Below are 25,750 nucleotides of genomic sequence, written 5' to 3' on the forward strand. Positions count from 1 at the left end.
ATGAGGCTGGCCAGGGGACACACTTCTCACTAGATCTAATACAATGAAAAGAAAAACTGTCTTTTTCCCCCTGTGGTCTTAGATGCACATGTGGCTTTTCATACCACACACATCATGTGTTCTTGGAATGAAAGGCCCTTTTGTAACATGGACACACCAGCCAAGGCAACTTAACATCGGGTAGGATTGTTAACTCAGTTCCTTAAAGCCTCCCATAAACACTGCAGCAGCATTGCACTGGAGAAGGAATGTGGTTGAAGGAATTTGACCAGACATATTATAAATAATTCACGATACACACATCACCATTGCTGTTCCACCCAGATTAACTACTGTTACCTAATGGAGGTAGTTTTTCCTAGAGGAACAGATGAAAACTTAAGGACAGGCCTGATGATTATCAAAACACTTGTCTTGCTGTGCTTGGGATGGCTGAGACATTCTCATGTCTGTGTTTGAAGGAGTCATTACCACCCTACAAGCTCTCTCAAAGCCGTGAACACCTTCCTGTGCTGCCTTTACACTAGAAGACCAGTGAGAACCCTATTTCCCTAGTAGGGTTACCAAGCAATGAGTCTTTATTGTCAAGGCCTCAGTGCCTTTGAATGTATCTGTGTAGGCAGTAGGTAAGAAGTCATCAGTCCAGGGTTACATTTTGCAAAGTTGGAGGATGCACCTCATGTATGTCTTAAGAAGACCTTCCTGATTTGAAGCAGCAAGTTAATTGTGCAGCTCCAAGGAGCAGCAGTTCTCTGTTCAACCATGGGAATTATCTTCTTGAAAGACTATTTTATAAATCAAATTATGCCCAATCTGGAGTGGAAATCTTGTCTTTGTTGCAGGGTCTGTTATTAGGGTGCACATAAAATGATCTACCAGATGTTTTCAAAGTTGAACTACCCAAATTGTATCACTGACTTGGGTAACTGCAGAATGGGCCAGTTGTGTAAATGCCCTCCATCCTTTAAAAAATAAAAGAAAGAACACAGATAAAGAATTTAACAATTTTATTAAAAATTGTACCAGTTATTAGAAAAAAAATCCAAGTATTAAAGTATTAAAAAGCACCAAAGAAGAAAGCACAAAGCAAATATACTGCACAGATACAAAAACAAAAGGAGCTCTGCCCAGCCACCATTGGTACAGGCAGAAGTCCTGGAGGCACACAACCAGAATAAACAAAATGCTACATTCTCACTGGGTCTCAGTCCATGGCAAAGAAGGTGTGTGCACTTCAGGACTAATCCAGACAGAAATCTCACAGGAGAGCATCAGGTTTACTTCTGCAGCAGGACAGTATCATATTCTGGTGAGTATCAGAAATCATGGGGAAACCCTTAATTGAGGGGAAGTTTATTAAAAGTACATTGCAAATTCTAGGTCACCTTACCCTTTTGGTTTTCCAGATGAAGGACTCACAAGTCTTTTTTTTTTAAAAAAAGTATTCCATCAAAGTGGAAAAGTCACGCAGGAAGGGGCAGTGGAGAAGGGGAAGAAAATGAGAATTCATATTTCACAGTATTCTCATCAGTGAATTTCACCTTGAAACACGTGAGACTGTACTACATACCATTGAAGAGAACAGAAGAGACGTGATTAATTAAACCAAAAAACCCTCCAACATCTACATAACCAAACTCAAATTTAGTGGCAGGGTTTTCAAATGCACACAGTGGAAACAGACATACAAATCCCGTGGGTTGTTTTGAAATTTCCCTTTTAAAAGTCTAACTTCTGACATGTACTTAAGGAGATACTGCCAATGTTGTCTTTCCATCACACCAGTCTCTCCCCCTTTTGTCATCAAATACTCCTTTCAGAATAGTCTGATCAAAAACTGAGTTGAGGAATCTGTGATGATGCTCTCCTGGAGCCATGTCCACAAACTGGAGAGACTCCTTTAGATTTAAGAATATACATGCACGATTTCTGTAATAGATTTTAAAAACAGTTTAAGAATCTACCCTTCCCACCCTCCATTCCCCAAAGGCAGCAAAGAATCTGAAGACAGAACTGAAACATGGCTTTAAAAAACAGCCCACAGACATTCGGTTTCGCTTCCCAGAAACCAACTTCCAGCATGGGATTCACAGGAAGAGACCCTCCTTTCTGTGGCTAAGGGGGAAGGTGAGGCACATGGAAGAAAGAAGGGGTAGGGGATGTCAGACTGCATTCAGTTCAAGAACACACACACGCACACACACACACACACACACACACACACATGCACACACATACACAATTACATTCCAGTGCATTTGATGTGTTTGGTCTTTTCTGCTTTTCCTGGTGGAGAAGAACTGAGCTGTGTAACACCTGTGTGAACACATGCAAACCAAAGAAACAGAGACCACTGAAGTCTTTAGGAACTGTAAAAGATTGTCTTAGGACCTTTTATCAATTCCTTGAGGTATTTCTTCTTGCTAAAACAATCAAAGGCAACAGGTAGGCATTTTTGCAAATGATCACAAATGCCAGTTTGAAAAACAGACTCTTTTGAAAGACATTATTAAAACCTTTGTAGTCAAATTATGCTAATACTCGATAGTGCTTGGTTCATGTGCAGAGCTCCCATGAATATGAACAGACAATCCATGGTTCTTTTACTTACGATCCTGCAGTAAATACTGCTGCTAAAACAAGGCAAGACCTCCACAAATCTGCATTCTTGTTTGATTCTAGCACATATGTCAAGTGCTTTCCTTATTTTCCCTTTAAATAGCACACCATTCAGCATGTCACAGTCTCACCATTCCCACAACTTCAGCAGAGATATGGGACAGGACCAGCAGTGGAAGGGTAGAATTGTAGAGTTGACGAGGTCACCTTGCAGTAACTGCCTCAAGTAATTTTGCTTTTTCTTAAAAAAAAAAAAGCAACCTTTCTCCCTAGTCTACTAATGGTCAGAATCTGCCATTTCCCAAAAGAGTGCTAAGTGCCACACCAAATGAAGTTCCACCTTGGGTATAGCTCCAGTGACTGCCATGGAGCAACTCCAGGACTGCAGTAACCTCACAAATTGCCTATATCCAGGCTTGAGGGGACAAAGTAAACAGCCAGTAGAAAGAAAGATGTCTTTGCAATCACCCTTTCTACATCAAGAAAGACTGGGTTCCTTGCCTCTATTTCCTTGTTAATACACAGTTCCAAAACAAAGGCTGATAAGGAAGTTTCTTCCAGGACTCCAAAAACAAGAGTTTAGCCAACAAACATTTAATAATAACCAGCTATTTAAACTGGGATATGTGATCAATTATGCAGGAATTCAATGCTACCAAGGATTATCAGCACCTTGAGAGAAGGCTGCAGCCCTACACAGATCCAACTGCAACTCTTTCCATGCAATTTCATCCTCTCCCCTGCCTTTGTTGAATTCTATTTGCAGCAGTTTGCAGGTATCCCTGGGCACTCACTGGCTCAGCTTTCAGGAACTGCAGGAAACAAAAGTAAAGCTAACTATTCACTACTAGCACCAGGCTTGCTGGATCCTGGGATGGGCAGGTTACAAGATATTCAAAGGGGTGGGCAGTTGGAAAGGGACAGGAAGAACTCTGTCCCTCAAGGAAAAAAAGCTGAGGTCTGAAGTAATTTGGGAGATCTGGGGAAGGGAAGCAAGGTATTTCAAGGCTGGTGGTACCATCAGCAGCAGTTCAAGCTTTTCTTAAGAACTGCTCATTAAAAACAGGAATTTGTTCTAGGAGAAGGATCCAAATCTTTCTAAATTGTTAGACTGTAGTTTTACAGCACAAAGATAAAGAGTGTCCCATTCTTTTCATTGAAACAAACTAATTCCTACAAACCTGAGCATAATCCTTCACCAACAGGATTTAAACCATGTCCTTTAGAACTGTTTCCCCAAATAATCAGCATATGTCCATGGTCACACTGCAATAGCTACTCTGCAGGCACAATCTCCTCAGTGGGTGCTCAAGAAGCCTTACTAACATGGAATGGATGACACATATATGGGTGCTGTGCAACTGTGTGTTTGTTGATAAATGTGTGAAATCTTCCCACTATTTCCTCAAGTAGGTGAGATTTTAAGTATGAAGTAGTTGCTTTTCCCTATCTGAATACCAGCCTGCCCCTCCAAATCTACATGAAGCAACTTTTGGGTTGACAGAGCATATTTCTTTTCTCCAAGATATGCAGATATGAAATATAATTAAAATATATTATCAGTGGTTGTAAATCTCTGGCACGAGTAACCGACACGCATATTGCAGGAAGTCGGCCTTTGTCTAGCATTAGCTCTATGTCTCCAATGAAGTATTGTTGTTCAAGTAGATTTTAACTTGAGACCCTGGCATGACCAATTTTGATAAGTCTGTTGTTGCAATGGGAAATATGGACTGGCAAAGATGTATCTTTCCCTGAGCCGAATGACTCTATGGAGGCAGGCAGCTTGACTGAGGAACCATTTCATGTACTTCTTTCTCCATGTTATGAAGATTCTTGCCCTAGATAAACTGGTTGGGTCACAACACCAGAAAGCACCAGTACCGGCCCTATCTTTCCAGCTTCCTCATCCAGAGGTCAGGCCTTATTGGCCTGTTTAGCTGTCAAGTCAAGGCAGAGGGGAAGGGGAAAGCTCACAACAGTTTTTAAGTGTCAGAAGCAGTAGCATTGACTGTTGCTGATAAAGGGGTCCTGGCAACCAGTGGGAAAATGCAAGCATCACATCCTAGAGCACGCCATGCAGGGAGGCAGCACTGCTGCATTGCTTCCTGAGCCTCTGCACTCCTGCCTCTTAAAGAGCTTCTGATTTAAGAGTCTTCTGAACATTCGCATCCTCAGCGGTCCCCAGTTCCGTCTGTGCTTGGACTACCCACCCTTCAGGCTTTCCCCACCATTTAAAATCCTCTTTCTCCAATGACCAGCATTTACATCAGGCAGACTGTGCAAAGCAAGGTATGGAAAGCCTTGTCTCTGTCAGTGTGGGCAGAGAGTGGCTTCCACACTGCTGCAGCATAGTCAGCAACAGCTATCACTTACATCACTCTGGGAACTCTGTAGTGCACATGCTTAAAGAAATAACACAAAACAAAAAACAATCCCCCCTCCTAAAAAATCCTCCCACCCTCCCTTTCCATAAAACCCACCCCACAAAATATTACTTGAGATTCATTTATATGAATTATTAACCATCATGGACAAACATATTACTCTAGCTCTAGCTAGAAAAATAACATAAAAAGAGAAAAAAAGCTTTTCTCACATAAACTCTCCTTATGTTGAAAGAGAGTGACCGTGAGTATATGAAAGTGAAAAAGGCTTGGGGACCTCTTTCAGGGAGCTAAAGTACATTTTGCCACAATAGAGCAGGATGCAAATCAAGAGAATGGGGCTGGGAGAAAGGAAGAAGGTCCAAATTTAACTCTGTTCAGCAAACTGTTACCAGACACTACAGTGCAATGAGAAGATTACACAATTACCAGAGAAAGCGTCAATTAGAGAAGAATATGCAGAGAGGGGTGGAGAAGGAAAGCATATGTGCAAGTACACTACTCTTCTGTTAGGGAACATACATGAAAACCTGTATATTCCCTAACACTCTTCTGTACAGTAATGCTTATTTTTCAGAGTGGACCAAGAGCAGAATTCCTCAACACTTGCAGTTGACATTTGTAACACAACTGAAGAGCAATTCTCTGGACAGCTCTTCCTCACACTACCTGTACTATTTGAGACCTACAAGAAGGTGCAGTGGCAATATGGAAATGGTCTGGAAAAAATAAAATCTGTATTGCTTTTCTGTTTGCATTTTACCCTTTTCTGTTTGCATTTTACCTCACTGGGTTTGTGAACTAAATATATGTAAGGCTACAGAGAAGTAGCCATCATTATTCAAGGCTACTTCCTTTTGTCAGGGTAATTTCCCTGTGCTGATCCAATAGTGTCAGCCGTATGGACAAACTTTCGAGTGCATACAAACTGGGAACTGTTAGAAGCTCTCCCTTGAAGTAATATTACTGCTGCTTGTCAAAATATGCTTACAGCAGCCTCCAAACACTGCATACTAGAGTAATAGACAGAGTGCTTGTACAGTGTACATGTCAGACTAGATGCTAATTAATTTCCCTGTCAAATTCTGAAGCAAAACCATTGGATGCCTGGGATCTAAGCCTTCCTGACCAACATTACAGTAAGAGAAAAGAAAGACAAAAGACAATAAACGCCCATCATAAAACTCATGAAAACATATACATTAGCATTGTTGAAGAATGCCACTTGTGTCATATTCCCTGGTTTTTTGCTTCACGGTGGCTCATGGGCACTGAGAACACTGAACTGGAAGCAAACAGTGGCAGAAATTAATATCACTAGCAACACCAGGAAGGTTTAATTTTAAGACTGTTCTACTGCAATTATTTCTTTCTATTGATGGCAATAACAACAACTTCATGCTAGAGAGCTGCAACTAGAGCCCAATGGAATGACTGAAGAGGTCATATTTCTTTGTGATTTTCTCTCACAGAGGGTGCAATGAAATAAACAGTAACCAATGAAGAAAACAAGTAACCTGATGGATCTAAGCTACTTGAATGCTTTTCATTCCTAAAAACATGGAGGAATTGAGCATATTTGCTCTGGAAGATACCCAAAGTACATTTAGTCACCAATCCCAGGCATCATTTTAACTAGCAGCCAAAATGACACTCCTGCACTCTACCATCACCTAACACACAGGGCAGAGGAAGCAGTTAGTCTAATATCTGCACCCTTGCACAGAGGTCCCCAGTGCGGGGAGCCAGCAGCAAGCTTTACCAAACACACCCACATTCTGGCTTTCCTTCAACAGTGTTGGACAAGAGCTCCCTGCCTCGCAAGACAGGCAGCAGCAAAGAAGAGTCCGTAAAAACACCCAGACTTGAAGACGAGTATCAGAAAGTCAGAGTCCTCACATCCGGCCGGCGGTGTGCAACGTCTCGCCCCCGAACCAGTGTTTGTTCTGTGCTCCCTGCAGACTGGATGTGGCCTGGAACAGGCGGGTGAAGCTCACCTCTGTCCAGTGTGGTTCCTGTTCGCCTCCGCATTTAAGGCCAAGTTGTGTAGGAAGAGAAAAAGCTGCCACCACACTTGATTTCTGTTCTGCTGATGCTGTAGAGAAGAACAGTTGGAGCAAGGTTATCTATATTTTTAAAATTGCAACATACCACTTCTCTTTTCCAATAACAACTCAGTTACACTTTTCAAGAGCAGACACTTTAATCCCATCAGCATAACAAGGGGCTGCAGCAAGGGATGAGGGGAGAGAGGGAAATAATAAGTTCTCCAGAAATAATTGTAGCTCTAACATTACAAAAAGAAAAGAGCAGACCCTTTATGCATTGTGCACAAGAGGATTAAACTTTTTTTTTGCTTGTAGGATTTTGCAGAGTTTAGCCAAGTGCTGTTTTTAATCAGATTGGCTTCTGAGCCTTTCAAAAGCCCCAGCTGCATGAACAAACAACCTTTTTTTTTTTTAAAAAAAAAGCCCCCCTTCACCCCTAAAGTAAAAAAAAAAGAAAAAATATAACTGGTGATCCATCTGTAAGTGATTTGACACCGTGAAGGTCAAAGGGTTAATCTTCAATTTAAACCACACTGCTGAGACAGCAAAACTCTGATTTCATCTAGTACAAGAAAACACATTCGTGCACACACACACTCCCCCACCCTACCCCCACCACATTTTCCTTCCCAGCATCTCCAAGATAATACTGCCCTTTTTATAGCCACTTTTGACAGTAAGCCATAAATAATCAGCCTTGGAGCCCTTTCCTACTGACTGGAGCCAATTAAACCTTAAGCAAGAACATACTTGAAAACACACAAAAAACCAAAACCAAGAGGTTATTTCAGGTCCCATTGTCAAGGAAGAAACATGGGAGTTGAGTTTCAGGGGGACACCAGACTATATAATGCAGCTTTGGGACAGGGACACTGCTCCTCCTTTTGTTATATGTAATCACTCCTGCAAAAGTGGCCTCGATTATACCCCTCCCTTCTTGCACTTTAATGGCACCTCATACAAACAGGTGGGTTTCTCTTTACACTGCCCAGCCTGGGATACTATTTCACCTCAATAACTGACCCTCTGTTAGAAGTCAGTCTTCATTTTCTCATCCAGAATTCCATATTTGCTAAGCAGACATGATAATTTCTGGAAAACAAAACAAACGAGCCCAAATCTCTGCCCTCTCTCCCCCCTCCCCAATCCCCAGCAGATGAGGAAACAGAAGACTGGCTTCGAACAATTTTGTCTCAGCACACAGGAGTTCATAAAAAAGCACTGAAGCACATTATATGAACAAGATCTTTCAACTCAGATTAGCCCAACAGGGCAGAACAACACGGTTGCAAGGCATTTTTTACATAATCACAAGTAAGAGAGCATTGCAATTGGAGTTGGTGTATTGGAGATGTATCAATAGACAGCTCTTCAAAGTCCTCCCAGGTAGTTATTAAACTGTGTTCGTATTTCAGCATGAGCAGATCTGTGCCATTTAAATCACAAGCACACACAAAATAGGTTTCAAAAAGCCTGTATTCATCTTGCACCTTAGCAGTGGGTCATTACTCTTACCCTCAAGACTTAACAGTAGACTTAGAAGAAATGGATTTAGAAGAGTTCACACATCCCGTCACACATTTCAACACTGTGTTTGGAGCATAACCGACAGACAGTGGTTCCAGAGCCTGCTATCATTTTTTTCAAAGTAACCAGCCCTGGGTTCCATCCATCCTGATTGCCCAGGCATTTCTATGTTTACATGTAAAAACAATCATTGATGAACTGCCTTCTAGGGCTGGGTTAAAAAAAACCAATTTGATCTCAAAAAGCAAGATATTTTTTGTTTTGTTACTTGCATCTCAGTTTGACCAGGCTTGTCCTTACTCATCAAACTTCAGAGATTCTTCTTGCCCTCCTCCATACAGCCCACCTCTCCATACAGTCACACTCCCAAACCTGCACATGGAACCACAATGTCTCCATGACATCTGGATACTCTATTTTTTCGAGCTATTACAGCTAAAGCAGACTGTTCCTTGGGGTAGGACGACAATGAAGTTGCATGCAAACACAAAGTCATCTGCAGTTTCCACAAGTAGGGAACTACACTAGCAGAGCACAGTGGACAAACATACTGCAGATATTCTGAAGACAATCTGCTTTGTCAGATTATTTTATTCTATTGGCAGCCAAGAGGGTAAACAGGTGTCTTATAGAGACTTAGTAAGGGAAATGCAAAAGGATGTTTAAAAATTGGTACAGAAATCTCAAGCTTGAAATATATCTCGGCTTCACTGGCAGACCCTCTTTAATGGAAACTCCTATGTTATTTTATAAAGTGGGTTAATTTGGGGGCAGACAAGAGGAGTGCGGATCTGGCACGTACGATTTCAACTATTCTACTCTGCTGAGAGGACAAACACATGTAAGAACTCTCATATTAATGTCCCACTTCATGTAGGAGGCTGCTGTGTACTTCTCACACCATAACAGGCTTCTAAATATTCCATCTCCTCAGGTTTTATACATCACCTCAGGAGAAAAAGATCACTTGCTCTTTGCAGTGATAGGTAAAGGAGGCCATGTTCAGGAAAAAACAGTGGAAGGACTGAGCTCATACTCCTCCCTTTTTTTGAAGGGGCGGCTCCTTTTTGAAGAAAGTATTGAGTTTTCTTTTTATTTGGTAAATCAGAGGTTTAGATCTGTACTTTTAGACACGTTACAGACCTGAAGGATAATCAATGGGATGTGGTATGAAAAATACTGAGAAAAACTCTAATGTTTTTTAGTTTATGTTCTTTTGTGTTTATTTCACTGTCTCTTGAAGCCACTTTTTGGTACAGCATTTTTGTCTTTTTCCAGTTAAAAGTATTTCCCGTATTTGCTTAAGACACTCAAGGAGATTTCCATGCAAGTGCAGAATAGGAAATATTTTACCCTTGTTTTCCCCTGCTTATAAGAAGCATAACATCTCAAATAACATTTTGAAGGATATTGACACCATTAATTTTCTTTTGAAGTGAACAAATAAAGCACTATATTGAAGGTAGCTTTCCAGGTTTTATTCCTAGACCTAGGAGTTGCTGGGTCCCTTTTCAGCCAGCATTTCCTTCCACAGTGGTGTGGTCCCACACACACTTTCACTGCCCTGCATGCTGAAGCAGCCCACTCATACTGTCCTCTCCTCATAGCAGTGCAGGAAAATGAACTAGAGCAGGACAGTAATCAAGGCCAGACCTAATCTGATAAAGAAGTTGTCTTTACTGTTGAACAGGTCATCCTAATCTACCTGATCCATGGCATCATGGAGTCAAGCTGTGCTTGTGCCAGGACAAAAGAAAGGTGACCTGCGACAAGGAGCAAGCTGGGAGTACTTGCTTCAGCAGCAAGCCTGTCTAATGGGGTTTAGTTATGGCTTCACTTCCAGGCTGATCTCTTTCAGTGATAATAATTCAATGTGGTACAAGAGCTACAGAATAGAAATGGCAGATATTCTTTGCAGCAGAGTAAACCATTTATGGAAATAACTAACCAAAAATTGTCCATTTCACAAGTTTCTGTATCTTTTCCCCAGAATGCCTTTGCCAAGACCAAAAATCTCAAATTTAGCTCTCAGAAGAGCAGAAATTTAGGTATAATTTAGCTGTCAGAAGAGCAGAAAACCCAGAATAGTGATTCCATGAATTTGATATCTATATTTTTTCATATGTGATACATTTTGAGACATTTTTCAAAGACTCATAACTACTGCAACACTGGTGTATAATTTCCCTAAGCTTCACTATGCCCATTTGTCCCTTATCAGAATAATTCAGTCCTCAGAGTCATTACTGCACAAAAGTATCAGGGATGGAGAGTTTGCCACCTCCATGTGGCAGCAACAATATGACCCTTTTGAAGCTCCCTTCCCAAGAAGGAAAGAAGCCCCTTTTGCCCTCTATAGTAACTGTAACTAAAGACTAGACTTGTGAATACAGTAAGTCAACACAAAGTTGGAAACACATAAAACCATTTCCTATTGCAGCTGCTGCTTTTTAAAGGGGATATCCTTAAGAGACTGTCTGTCTGAAGCATTAACATGAATGCTTCAATGAGTCACAAGGAAAGGTCACTTTACAGGAAAAGTGTCCTCTGCAGCAACAGTACATGAGTGAAGCCTATTTAATGAACTACACTGAACCAAAAGCCAGAATACTGGTAAACAAGCACAAAAAAAGCATGCAAAGCTTTTACTGGAAGCAAATGAAAGAGGGATGTGATTGACCTGACATTTATTGCCTCCCCCTAATTAATTCCTAATACATGTTTCACACTGCAAACTTACAGATATTTATCTGGCAAATAGCACCCCAGACGTCAAAACTTTTTTACTCCTATCAAGCACTTGCACGGGGTGATCAAGGGAAGGTCAGGACAGCTCAAAGAAAATGCTGTCCCTCTGACACACCTCCTTGCATCCTTGAGCATAAATGTTTAACAGATGAGTAGGAATCACTTTTCCATGGGATACATACATGCTATTAATACCCCTGCTTAAAAAAGTAAAGAATATGTTCATCATAAACACATGTTGTATGTGGGTTTGGTACATCACATATACAGCAGGGTACTTGTCTACCCTCTTGATCTCATGGGCAGCTTCTGACTTTGCTTCATAGCTTTCAGATGGTTAATGGTCATATTCTGATCCCATCTTAACTAGAAGGCTTAATATGAACATAAATGATTCTATTAGAGCAAAAATAGAAAAACAGCGTATGTGTACATAAAAACATCATTCTTCCTTTAATGACTAATACAAGTATTAGTAACAAGTTGTTGAGATTTTATTTATTCACGGAATACAAAAATACTCGCACACCAGGAGCAGTTGCTGACTCATCTCTGAAGGCTGTTTTGGTTGCCAGGTGGCCAGAGGCATATTGTGCTACCACAAAGTATGCTTTAGGTTAGAAAGACTAGAAAGTCACAGTCCCCAAGGCAACAGAGGTTGCAGAAGGTGTCCCCCACTGGAGAGAGAAATGCAGGCCAATGGAAGTCAAATACAAATCATTCCTAGTGACCAAAGAATAATGCATGTGTAAAAGCAGCAGGGAAAAAAAGGAGACAGTAACAGAGGGAAAAAATTAAAGAGGAGCTTAGTGGCATGATTTCTCATGGTGACACAGAGAAGAGGTTGAGAGATCTTCCTGGGGATCTGCATCTTTCTGGTTTGCAATGACTCTTACATGGGACTAAATTCGTGGTAGAAGGAGGCATCAAGTATTGCTTCCTTTCTCATGAGCTTCCATTAGGCTTTGCATCAAGATAAGCAACACGTGTGTTTATAGAGAGAGGATACAGACGACTGGGCGCAGCAGAAAGGGTGTTGGGTGCAGGAGACCCCCAGGCCCCACTTAGGAGCTGCCCAGCCCGAGCACGAGGGGCAGCACGGGCTCTGCGGGGGCGCTGGGCCTGAGCACCAAATGGGGATGGCTGTAGCCCCAGACCTGCTGCTGGCACAGCTGCGCAGGTGAGCCCTGTCTCAACTTTCTTGCAGATCAACAACAAACACGCAGGCACTCGCGCCTTCCTCTGCAGAGCGGCAGGAAGGGGAAGCAGACAGCCCAGCCGCCATGGCAACAGCCAGCTGACGGCAACCTGGGAAGGGCAACCACCGGCCACCGCGTTCCCAGGCCCCGGCCTTCCCCTCTGCCCCCCCGGCGGGCACGCTGGCTTATTTTCCACAAATACCGTAAATAAGGGTGCTGCACTTCCACAGAGCCGCACGTGATACCACTTTCTACCTGTGGTATGGGGCTCGGGGGCATTCGCGCTCATGTTTGGGGGGTGTGTGAGAGTGCTGGAAGAGGGACCCAGAAGAGGGCACCTCACGCCCCACAGCCACAATCGGCACCAGCGAGGGCGGGCAGGCGGGCGGCTCTGCTGATCCACCTGCATGTGACGGGGCAGGGCTGTGCCAAAGCTCCCGCGTCCAGCCCCGCGTCCAGCCCGGCCCTGCGCAGGCCACGGGACCTGCGCCCGGCATCCGCCTCTTCACCAGCAGAAGGGAGATGCGCCCAAAACTGCTCAGTGCTGCGGAGACACCCCCTAGTGATTAAAGTCTGCCTCGAGGTTTGGCAAAAATAACACTTTAAAAGTTTTCGCAGGAAAAATATCCTGGCGGGGGGAAGGAGGGGGCTTGGGGCCGCCCGGCTGCGCGGGGAGGCGGCGGAGGGAGGGCAGGTGCGGGGCCGGAGCCGCGGGCGGCGTAGCTCTCGTCAGCAGCGGCGATGACTCAGAGGCTAAATTTAGCGAGCGATATAAACACAGCCGCCGAGCGCAAACACGGCCCGGCCCGGCCCTCGCACGCACCGCCCGGCGCTCCCGCCCGCGGCCCCGGTGCGGGGCAGCCACGGCAGCGCCTCCGCAGGGCCGCCCGCACCAGGGAGCGCCGAACGAGCGAACGGGAGGGGCCGCAACGCTTTCACTTTGGGATCTCTATTTTTTCTGCTGCGGGCCGGTCCTCGGAAGGATTCCTTTTCAATTGGTGAGGGTAGCTACCGAGGAGAAACAAAACAAAACAAAACCCCAACTGAAGACTATAAAAGGCTGGCGGGATATTCCTCCTCAATGACTTGAAACAAAGGAGAACTCTTCACATGGGCACTTGGCTTTCCTGCCTTTCCATCATAACATTTAATTGAGTAAAATACAAACGCAGACTCCTCGCCATAAATAATCAGTCCAAATATCTCATCATCCGTCTCAGAGTTGGCACTATCTTAATAAGATCAACCAACCTAAGTGGAGAACTGGAGGTAGAACAACTGGGTTCCTATCAGTAATCCTTGCATGATCTCAGTCAAGTTATAACCTGCATTTTCTAGTCTCCTACAATAAAAACGAAGTGGGATATTATCACATTTCTTCGTAATTGAACAATAATTTCTGAGCTGTCACATTGCTACAAGTGGAAAGCATGTTACCACTGTCACAGCCAGCATGGTGCTGCGAGAGCCCAGGGAATGCAGTAGAGCCTGTGGAGACTACAGGGGTTGTACAGCAAAATCAGCAGCACTAAACACCAACATCACTGCACTGATGTTATAAATTCTGCAAAACAATTCACCTGTGTGTTCCCAGAGAACTGTTCTATGCTCCTCTTTGTTGTGGGAAATCTTGGTCTTTTGAGGTTGTGGCCCCACTTCCTTAAGACTGCAGTTCCGTGTCCGGCAGGGTGAAGAATTCATGGTGTGGCACTGCACAGAGCTTGCAGGGCTCTCTGCCACCCAGCTCCGTTATCCTCTGCCCACTTCCTCTACCAGAGCTAGGCAGGAAGTTTTGCTTTTTAACACTATCCCCTATTTTACGCAGGAACAAACCCCCATAATATATTTAAATCTTTTGTTAGCTGAAAGCATAAAGAAGAAGGCTCGATTAGGCTGATCCAAACGTTTCATGGTTTTTCTTTAACTGATAAACAGTGGTTGAATGTATGTGACTTGCATCAAGAGTTTGCATAGCCCAGCCTCCAACAGCAGCCTTACATGGCTGCCTGAGGAAAAGCTGAGGGCAAGCATATGCAATAGCACCCCCTAATACTCTTTCAGCATCTAACTAGTTCATGCTTAGGGCTTCCCGAGTCAGATCTGGTTTCTGTTTATTTAATGTCTGCTTCAATGGCAATAAACTTGTCTCAATTCCCCTTGAACCCAGATAAAGCACTGGGATGTGCAATATGCCTTGACAAGGAGCTCCACAGAGCTACCTGTTTTATGAAAAAAAAACCCCTCATTTACTTTGAACTGGCTCCTACTAGCTTGATTTGATTTTGCCTAGTTCTTGTACTGGGAGAAGTTGGTCTATTCATCTCCTTCATGCCATTTATGATTTCTGTTTAATACTGCTTTCATCTTGCTTTGTGACTCTTTAAGATTAGCAGTCCTAGCCCATTTATTGATTTTTCATATGAAAAATCAATCATCCTTCTTGCCTTTCTTCTGAACCTTTTCCAGTTCTGCTGCATCATTTTTGGAAGAAGAAAACCAGAATGGCATGTACACATTCAAGATATGGCAGAAACATGGATTTATACAGTGGCATAACTATATTCTTTTCTCAGTTTCTTAACATACCAAAGAATACTATTTCAGATCAGATGTGAAAGGGTCCAGCAAGTTTCTGTTAGCCTAAATGTCAAGTAATCAGCTCCACAGGCAGCAGCATTTCAGAACAGGTGCTAAGCAAGGGGCAACAGGTTGTTGTGTCATTTGTATGCCTAGGGGAAGGTGCAGTTCCAAGCCCATCTCTTCCTTCATTGTTACTAGTCAAAATGAAGAAAAACAAATCTCTCTCCACTTCTGCAGATCAAGTTTCTGACTCCACTGACCATAAGAATTCCTTTCCCGTATGACATCCTCCTTTCCTGAAGCCCAGAATTCCAGTTCCATAGGCCTGCAAGAACTTTGTTTTACATTTCAGTCTTCCCAACCCTGTACTCACCCTACCCCCTGCCCTCTAAACCAGGCTCACTCACTTCAGGAGTTCATTCCCTCACCATGCTCCTGCATCCTCAGCTGGAGATTCAAGTCCTGCACTGATGGGCAACTTGCAGGCAGCAGAGGTGGAGAGGTGACCCACTGCAGAGCACTGCAGCAGCAGGGACCAGCAAGCACTAGGCAGTTGGGAAGACCCTGAAACGCAGACTTGCTAGGGAAACAAAGGAACGAAAACACTTACTCAAGTCTCAGAGACTGCAGGTACAAGTAAAGTATGGAGCTGCCAGTGCTCCAGGCTCAGCTACAGGACAGTCTGAGCCTTGGCATTACATTATTGGGAAGCTTTTCTGAAGATTTACCCTAAAACATAAAGTCATCATAAAGAACAGTTTCCTGCAAAAAAATTCCAGTGTAAAAAAGCAACTGTTAAAAACATTCCTGAGTACCCCTTAATAAAAAAATGAAGAAAAGCCCAATGGAGTTTGGGATTAATAATGCACATGTAGCACTGCGTGCCCACACTCTCATGCCAATAAGTTTCTGCAAAGAGACACAGGCTCCCTGTTGAATAAGCAGAAGTGTCTCAGAGGAGACCTTGATAACTCTCATGAGAGACAGAGGGGGAAAAAATATGCAAAATGTAAAAAGTTTCACTTTCAAAGGAAAACAGCATTTCCTCCTGGATGTTTTCAATGTCATTAGCTTGAGGCAAACAGGTACATGCCTAGTTGTCTGCCCACAGCCAGTGTGCATGCAGGCATTTGTGTTCCACAGGCTGCTCAAGCCTATTGCAGTGATGATGAGAGTTTGCTGAACTAACTGGGGAATTTAGAGAAACAAAGTTTTCTATAGCTAGATCCACAGAGGCTTTTTGAGCATGGTCAGCATATCTAAATCAACTGCAGGATTCCTGATGTGTTGGAAAGGGGCTTTGTTGTTGTTTGTAATGCACTTATTTACTCAAGAAAGCTCAGCTCTGATTCAGCATCTGGTTCTCATTGAGGCTCAGCTTTTTTTAAACCAAGCTTTCCAGATGGGTTGACTGAAGCACAAGGAGGTCAAGAGATTTGTCTGAGGTCATACAGCAAGTCAGTGGCTCTGCTTGGACCTGAGCCCAGAACTGTTCAAGGCTACCAGTCCTTGGCTCTTAAAGAGACAATTTTATCCCCTGTGAAGTGATCTTATCTCCATGAAGAAGAGATGCAATAAAAGCAGTCCCCTCAAAGCTGCAGCCTGCTTAAAAAGAGTTATTTTATTTGGAAAAAAGCTGTAGCATTCCAGCATCTCAATGGAGCAAGTCAGACTGAAGGGGTGTGTGATACTGATATACAGTGTCATCTGCCCCACCCCTGTGTATAACCCCCTGCTCCTCTGGGGCAGCTTTACACTGCTGTTGTCCCTGGTTGTCTACTCACATCCCACCTAGCAGCACATCATGTCATGAAATACACTGTTGGTTCAGCACAGATTGAATCCCCTCCTCAAGCCAAAGAAACTCACATGCACTCAGGGTCTGAAGCAGAGCCCAAGCACTTGTTGCCACAGCCTAGACATGTGGGATGCAGGCGGCACATCCCAGCCAACCAAACAGATACCCTAAGCTCAGCTCTGTTCTCTATAACCAGAATGAAGTCTTTAGCAGTTCACAGATCCCATGGCAAAGGCATACTTGCTCCAAACCAAGTAGGAGGTGGAAGGTAGTGGGTTCTCCTGCAGAAAACACAGCTTGGCTCTTGCCTTGTTTTTCAAGGGCAGGGTGAAAAAAGTACAACAGAGGGAACTTTGCCAGAAGCAACACAGCCTGAATCAGGTAAGAGGTAGTAAAGAACTCAAGAAAACATAGATGAGTCTCACATATCATTCTACAGAGCCCTTGCAAACTGGATCAACCTGTAACAGGCTCTGCTACTTAGGAACACAGAGTGTTGCTAAGTCCCTCTTAAAATAAATGCAGAATCTTAAGGAGGTAAAAACTGCAGAGTTCTAGAGAATGTTGTGTTATTGGTCTAGCACTGTTCTATGGATGAAAAAGCCAGGTTTAAAACTACTTTTTTCTGTTTAACATATTAATAGGAAACGAAACCCTGAAAATGGTGTACATGCCAAAAGCAAGCATAGGTGCAGCCAACTTTTCTTATTCTTACAAGATGCATACCCAAAAATCTTTTGTATAGCCAAGAACCACAGAATAAATACCATTTAGCTCCAGAAGCCCAGGGAAGAGATAACAGTGACTCTCCAGGGTTCCCAGTGTGGGATGGGGTTAGACCATGCATGCAGCTGAGTCCAAATGACAACTCAGTGACGTCAGCCTCAGCAGCTAGTGCCTGCTCAGTTTCTCTCTCAGCCAGGGATGTACATTAACCAGCAAGCTTTGTGTCAACACAGCCTTGCTGCTGCAGCAGCAGAATGGGGGCCATACTTGAACTGGAGAGTCTCACAGAACTCAAGAGCCACAATAGGGTTGAACTAACTGGATGCACTGTTCCAATGCGAAAAGCCTTTCTTAAATCCCACTAAAAGGGCACACACGTCTTCTTTTCCCAGGTGCTCTGATAGATGTTTTGTAGGCTCCGAAAAGAGGCACAGCTTGCTGTAAACCAGACTTGCTCTCTCCCAGAAGTTCACAACACCACACTGGTGTGACTAACTTTGTGGTATTTTAAATCTGATTCAAGACACCACTCTGGAAAGTTGGTTTTGACCAAATGTTTGAGACAAGCTGGAACTGGGCATCCAAATCAGGGATTAGTTTCACAGCAAGATAAACGATAGCCCAGTTTTCCATGTCTCAGAGGCTGCCCCTTCCAAACCACATCGCATTGCAAACCAGCTCTCATGTCTCCAGGGGTGGACTGCTTGCTTCTTCAGCAATGGACTAGTAGGAAGTCATTGCACATAGGACAGAGGGGTTTCTGCACAGGGGATCTGTGCCAAAAGCCAAAGGAAATCCTCCATGCAGAGCTGGGAGGGAAAGAATTGGGCATGACAACAAAACACTCCACGGGGAACAGTGCCTTGGACACCAATATGTGGGTCAGTACTCAGTTTTCTTGACAAACAAGAAAGAATCCCTTAACAGATCCAAATGCCAAGGCCTATCCCAGGGTCAGGCAGTGGATAACCACTGGCTGAACTACTCTGTCCTTGGGTAAAGTTTTCGGGTTGGGATTTTGTGTGTGCGTGTGTGTGTTTTGTTTGTTTGCTTGCCTTTTTTTTTTTTTTGGAGGGGGGGGTATGTTTTGTTTTCAAATTTAAATGGCTGAAGGCCCTCGCTCCAGTCCCTTTTACAACTTGTTGCTCTTCCAGTTCAAACAAAGAGCCAGCCCCTCCTCTGCCGAGCCCCGGGGGCCGGGTCGGGCCGCCAGCGCAGCCGGACGCCTTTGTTTACTACGGCTCCCACACGCCGGGCTGGCCGCCGGCCCTGGCAGCGGGGCTGGGCGGGCACCGGGAGCAGCTCAGCCCTGGCAGCGGGGCTGGGCGGGCACCGGGAGCAGCAGAGAGCCCTGGCAGCGGGGCTGGGCGGGCATCGGGAGGACCGGGAGCAGTTCAGCCCTGGCAGCGGGGCTGGGCGGGCATCGGGAGGACCGGGAGCAGTTCAGCCCTGGCAGCGGGGCTGGGCGGGCATCGGGAGCACCGGGAGCAGTTCAACCCTGGCAGCGGGGCTGGGCGGGCACCGGGAGCAGTTCAGCCCTGGCAGCGGGGCTGGGCGGGCACCGGGAGCAGTTCAGCCCTGGCAGCGGGGCTGGGCGGGCACCGGGAGCACCGGGCCAGCAAAGAGCCCGGGCCGCCTCGGGGAAGGGCTGGTTTCGGTGGGCGCTGCTGGACGGGTTTCCAAGGCACAGGCATCAGATAGGGACACTCCCCCGAGCTGAAAGGGGTCAAGTTACAACCAGTTTCACTAGTTCAGCGCAGGACTCCCCCGGCGAGATGGTTAAACCCTCCATTGCCTGCGAAAGCCTGGCGAGGGAGTGAGGTCTGCAACTATCAAGGCGAAAAGGCGCCACCGGGGAAAACCCCATTCAACCACAAACAACACATGGTAAAAATCTCGTGGTAGCTCGTTATTCCTGCAGTTTGCTAAATGACATGCATAGCCCCATCTACATTTCTACAGACTAATCTTCTGCTTACAGTTTCTTTAAGCGTCCTGCTATTAGGAGTCCCAAAATTCCCTCATCTCAGATGACACAGAGAGGACCAAAGCTTTGCCCAGCCGCAAGCCACATTCTCTGGCCAGGACAGAGATCCTCACTTATGTTTGGGAAGGGCTGCAACAGATGCCACAGTTAAGAGAGCAGCAAGTCACTTGGAGCAAGATAAAACTTTCTGTCCCTCTCTTAAGTCATACACAAGCAGAAACATGCTCTCGCTATTCAGCTTGTGTAGAAGTGGCAAACTGCTGGCCACTGTCAAACCTCTGAAACCTGTGACCAACTCTGCATGGGCTGAGATTTCATCTCTACTCAACAGGGGAAAGAGGGGAAGGAAGAAAGAATCAGGGATTTTGGTGGTGATAGTTATTTTTTTTCTTTGAATAGCAGGTGGGGTTTTGTGTGGTTTGAGTTTTTTGTTTGTTTTCTTTGGGGGGGGGTGTTTTGTTTTGTTTAAGAAAAAAAACCCTCAAGTATCTGCAGTGTGGTTTTCAGACCTGATGGCATCTTACAGCTGTCTTTTGTTGTGAGGAAGTTAGTCACAAGTCTGAGACACTAGCTAGGCCTGTCTGACACAGGAGCTGCTAGCAAGTCTAGCATGATCTAAATATACTTTACAACATTACAACTACCCTTAGACAACAAGAAGTGTCAGAACAGACTCCAGGCTTGTTGTTATCTCCAAGATGAGGAGCTGACATAAGCCACAGATGGGCACTTGTTCCACAGAAGAGAAGATGATGGTGGTGAGGAGAGTGGAGAAGAAGAGTAAAAGCTGTAGTAAAAAGCAAGGGGAAGATTTCTGGGAAAAGCTTCATAAGGCCTGTTGCTGATGAACCTGAAGAGCTGGAATAGCAGCAGCTAACACAGAAAGCTACCTTCCCCAAAAGAAAATGAAATCCCACACATTCTCTTCCCTCCACCTGCCAATCTTTAGGAAGAGCCAGCAATTTAGCGTAAGCAAAACCCATCAGGATACTCCTGCCACTTTACTGCTGTTGGTAGTCTGCTGCCTTAAACTACAGCGCACGTAGCTGATGCCTGGAGCCAGTCTTCTAGAGAACCACTCTTGGACAGGTAACCCCTCACCTTCCCCTTCAGAGAGACCCTACCCTCTGTATGTGGAGCCGGTGGAACTGGTCGGCAATGCACTGCAACTTCCGTGCAATCTGCACCTCAGCACGTGCTTCCTGCTGACCTTCCTGAGGTTCCTCCTGGAGGTGTGGATCCAACCCAAAGCCAGATGGAGGGACATGTAAACGGTAACCAGCATTCCCTACAAAACAGAGATCAGAAGAGTCATTCTTCCAGTGTGAAGTTTACCTTTTCTACTTAGTATACTTCACGTCGGAAAGAGCTGAACATAATCCTAAATTTTTTACTCATATTAGTCCAGTTCCTGAAGCCCAAACAATGACTGTGTACTGTAACCATGCAGTAAAACATTTGCTCAGCTTTTAAGTAGACTTATATTGATTAAGCAGAGCATTGTGCTGCTTCCCAGAGTCAAATGAGTAGCAGGATCTCACAACTGGTTCTTTTTGTTTGTTTATGGTTTAGCCAAGTCCTGTGATTTGGGTTTTTAATGACAACTTTGCAGTTTTAGATATTTGCCTCAAGTTTTCTCCCCTTAAGAGGTTGCAATATCTTTTCTGTCAGTTTTCTCAGTTTTCTGGCATTTAGTGGGACTAATTTGAATTAAAGCTGAATCAGATACACAAAGCTGAGTGGTGTCCCATCAGTTGCTAGTGAAATCCTGGGTGGACATGCTACTTATTCAGCAGCTTTAACTCCAGTAAAGAGGCTAAAAGCTGTAACTTTTTGCATTTCCCTGTCTCCATGGAAAACTTACAGGAGTCTTCCTATGCAGATGAGACCACTAGTAGTTAAAAAATATAGGCAAAAATTGTAGGATACGAGGTACAGTGAGCACTTAAACATCTAGCAGTAAAGTAAAATAAAATGTGATAGAATAAAGCCAAAAAGAGAAAGAGTGGGAATATCAAAGATAGTAGAAGCAATGAGCAAGTGCCTGGTTTCTGCAGTGGAGAAGCAAGGGTAAGAAAATACAAGTTGTCTTTCTTGAGGGAGTTGGACCAAAGCAAAGTAATTTCAGTCCTTTAGTAAAATGGCCTAATGGAAGAAACCTTGCTTGATTCGGGAAGTGCTACAGGGACAGTTTCCTTGCTGCAAAGCTAGTGACACTGGAGTGCTCTTACCATAGAAGAGTCTCCGTGGCTCTTCAGTGACTCCACAAGGCAACATAACATCCTGACTGGAAGAGGACGGGCTGAGTGTTTGAGTTGCCTTGTCCTGCTGCTCAGGATGCCTGATACCGGGACCACAGCAGTGTGTGAGGGGGAATAGTTGAAACCTCCCCAGAAGGCAGCTGTAGGACTGGTTCTGTGTGAAAAAGCCAGTTGCAGTCATCTCACCAGGCTGACCTGCAAGTCCAAAGTCATCAGAGTGAAACACGTCATCGTCCAGCCCATCCAGGCTAGAATAGTCCTCTTCCAGGTAGCTGGGGCGATCCATTGCTCCTGCAATAAAGGGATATTTGAGTAAACAGTTAAGACACAACTAAAATGCTATCCAGAGGAGAATGCCTTCTGCTCCAACAATAACAATTTTTTACCACACCTCCCTCCCTCCCAGTGCTGCCCATCTGCATCGGCAGGAAAGGTGAGACTTCGTGGTGGGTCAGAAAGTCCTCGAGTGCTGGGCCAGAGAGAGACAAAGTTCACACATGTAAAAGTCCACCCACGCTCCAATTCCACAACTGCTCACAAGCAGGTAGTCAACCCCCAACCTCTCAGCACATAGAAACTGGAAAGACGTTGTTAAAAAAGCATCGTCAATCCTTCCAGTAGCCCTGTGGCCAGTCAGTTTCTTTGGGGACTACTTTGCTTTGGCCTGCTGTATTTGGACTTTATGGCATACCCCATTCATTTTTTCCCATGTATTGGTTATTGATGAAGAAAAGCTCTTGTCATCACAAGGCTACAAGGCCGGAATTTTAGGAAACCCCAGTGGTTGCAAAACTGAAGAGCTGACAAAGGCACTTCTGTGAAGCTCTCCAATACTTCTCCCTGTAAGAGCCAGATTTCCTTTCAACTTCTCATTTCTTGCCTCAGCTCAACTTAAGACATGTCCCAAACTTGGCAGTGCAGTCACTTCATTACCCCCCTTACCCTCAAGCCTACTTGCACTGTCAATGCAGTGGTTCACCCTGCTACTAAAGAAAACCATTGCTGGTGTCAGTCTTTAAAGCAGGACTTCTGTAGTTGACACAGTAGACACTCCGGAGCTCTGCTGCAGCACAAAGCTGGACAAAGATGGTGGAGGGAGAAAACCCCCATAAACCCTAAATGGCTATTTAAGAGCTCTTTGCAAACATAAAGCAATTAGAAGCAGAATTACCAAAAATGCCACAAGTCCCTTTACTGTTACCTGTGCATCTAACCCAATTGGAAGACAGACTCCTAAGAGATCCATCTCCAGGATTTCCACCCAGTTCCAAACAAGACAGTGAAATTCAACTCTTCATGTCTCTTCCTTTGCTCTGGTTTGCGAAGCATTTAACAGAATGGAAGACTAGCAAGAGGAATTTCAGGCCTGAAGGAGACATTAATAATAATTTTATAAGGATGTGTTCAGTGCTGCCCTTCGTGCTCCCATCTCCCCCCAGGTGAGCAGCACTCAGGACATCAATACTCTAGAGAAAACAAAGGGACTGAGCAGTGCAAGAACTATTTGGGCTCTAACTTAGGGACACTATGGTTATTTAACTTGTGGCATCTCAGCAGTTCACTCAGCTGAGCCACAACTCCCAAAGAAGTGTCTTCAGAGCAGAACAAATACTAGCCTCATAGCTGGCCCAGCTCTGCTGGATGACAGCAGTGGCACAGAACTCGTAACATTCTCATCTATGGCTTAAAGCACCAAACCGAAAGGAGTTACGGGCCCCAAAAAGGCAGGCATGGATGATCTCCTTGCCAGCTCCACTGCTGGATCACAGTCACCTGACAGGCAGAGTGAGAACGTATTTTGTCTTTGCAGCAATGTTTGCCAGATCTCAACTGTCAGCCTCAGTGGGACACAGGTACTCCTCAGTGAAGGTGCAGCAAAGGCACTGAACAAGCACTAAACAAAAGAGGGTTTAGAGAGCAAGATGTTTAACTCGACCTCCTGCAATACCGTCCGACCGTTTTGCAGAGCTCTTCGGAAATACCGGAGAGAATGCCGAGGCAGCGTGAAGGTTAACTCATCCTACGACTCACTGAAACTCCTTCCACAATCTCCAAATGCAGCTCATGCTAGCGCCACAGGCACCGCACAGCTCGGGTTCCGGGGCTCTTCCCGCGTCCGACCCTCGGCGTTTCCTTCCACGAGCCAGCGGCCAACCCCCGCGGGCCGGGGCAGCCGGACGCCCGCGCTGACAGGCGGCGGGCCGGGAGCGGAGGGAGGGCTCAGCGCACACGTGCGTGCCAGCGTCCCAAAACAAAGCTGGCCGGCCTCGCTCCGACACCGCCGGCCGCCTTTAACTCCTCCCCGCCCGGGCTCCAGCCTCGCAGACGTGCCCCCGGCCAAGAGGTTTAAACGCGGCTCCTTCGGGCAGCGCCGTGGGGCGAGACTGCCGAGCCCGGCGGGACGACCCGAGAGATGCAGCGCTGGCTGCGGAATCAGCCACCGTCTGCATCAGCAAATCGCCGTCTTCTAGGTGCCCGCCGAGTTCACTCCCAGCCCGCCCGCCCCCTCCTTCTTCCCGCTCCTCTGCAGGCGCGGGACTCCGGGCAGGACCGGCCGTGCCGGGGTCTGCCCCGAGGCGAACCCCCTCTTCCCTGTCACGATCGCGCCCGGCTGTGGCGATGCACTGACCGGAGCGCTGGCCCAGAGCGGCCGGCCCCCAGTGGCGAAGGGGCTTCCCGGGCACTCACCGAGAGTCGGAACGGGCGTCCCGCGGGGACGGGCCGGGCCGTCCCGGGACCCGCCGCCGCCTCCTCCACGCCAAACTGCGGCCGGCGCCGCGGGCGCGCCGCGAACAGCTGACGGCGGCCCCGCCCCGCGCGCCGGCCCCGCCCCCGCAGGCAGCCAATGGACAGGCAGGGGCGGGGCCAGCGGCGAGCGGGAGGGGCGGGAGCGGGGCGGGAGCGGGGCGGGAGCCGCTCCAGGTGGGAGCGCGGAGGGAAGGGGTGCTGTCAGCCCTCAGCGGGATGCGCTGGCGGGATCCCCGCAGCCTCCATCGGACTGGTCCCAAAGCTCAGCAGCCGTCCTCAGCCAGGGACTGAGCCACCGACACGCCGGGCTAGTTTTAAACCTGATGGGAGTGCGACTCTAGCTAGTTATCTTGCAACAAAACCCAGGGTTCTTGGCCTTAAATGACACCGAAAGTTCTCCCTGACTTGCAAAGTCTGAGTGCTGAGGTGTGAGGGTCAATGTGTCCTTCACAGCATGTCGTACTCCTTGTAGATGAGTAGTTAATACACAGGACTAAAGAACAAACTAATAAAGATAAATTATCAGTAGGGCTTTCCGTGAAGCTCTTTCGATGAGAAGGTTAGGGAAAAAACCAAAAACAAACAAAAAACCAAACCAAAACCAACCTTCATTCTCCAAACAACAGGTCGGTGCCGTTTCCCGCACTCTGCCATTGATTCATCAGCGCCCTCCGAAATCAATGGCAAAACCTCCCCAAGCTGAGCGGGGCAGGACCCAGCTCCTCGGAGCAGCACCCTGTCAGGCTGTTTTTAAAACCTACGTAACAAGATCACTTGGAAGGGAGATTTTAAAACCCAGACGGCAGCTGAGTAATGTTAATTTCTGTCAAGTCTGCCACACAGTTATTGAGGTTTGTAACTTAAACTCAGGGGAGGGCTTAGATTGGAAACTGATGACTAGCAAGGTGAGGCTAATTACTATGGTTTCCTCATATCATATTGTCTTGGCCAGGCTCTGTGAGCCTCTCCTGTTAAATGTTTCAGAGTCACTGTGATTTTGGGTGAGGTATTTACAGTTACCATTAATAGGTTAATAAGCTAGTAATCTTCATCCCCTCCAAGAACCCATTTCTTTATAGTTCTTGTTCGAGCATTCATTTCTACTCTTTTATTTGCCAGAAA

General features: G+C 45.8%; 1 protein-coding gene across 3 annotated transcripts in view; it reads right to left on the bottom strand.

Moving 5' to 3' along the window:
- Positions 1 to 24,663, bottom strand: part of BMF (Bcl2 modifying factor) — a 77,469-nt gene extending 52,806 nt beyond the window's left edge. The window contains exons 1-4 of one of the 3 annotated variants that reach the window (XM_071558082.1): positions 24,569 to 24,663; positions 21,851 to 22,171; positions 20,744 to 20,907; positions 7,004 to 7,101 (exon numbers count right to left, since the gene is read on the bottom strand). In XM_071558082.1, coding sequence (XP_071414183.1) covers positions 7,004 to 7,101; positions 20,744 to 20,907; positions 21,851 to 22,166 — 578 coding nt within the window. In that variant the 5' untranslated portion in view covers positions 22,167 to 22,171; positions 24,569 to 24,663. Of the gene's footprint in view, positions 1 to 992; positions 7,102 to 20,743; positions 20,908 to 21,850; positions 22,172 to 24,568 lie in introns of those variants that run through there. The other 2 variants (XM_071558085.1, XM_071558083.1) reach the window with 2 other exon arrangements.
- Positions 24,664 to 25,750: the final 1,087 nt, after the last annotated feature.

This window comes from Pithys albifrons, chromosome 6 (assembly GCF_047495875.1).
Source record: "Pithys albifrons albifrons isolate INPA30051 chromosome 6, PitAlb_v1, whole genome shotgun sequence".
Lineage (NCBI taxonomy): Eukaryota > Metazoa > Chordata > Aves > Passeriformes > Thamnophilidae > Pithys > Pithys albifrons.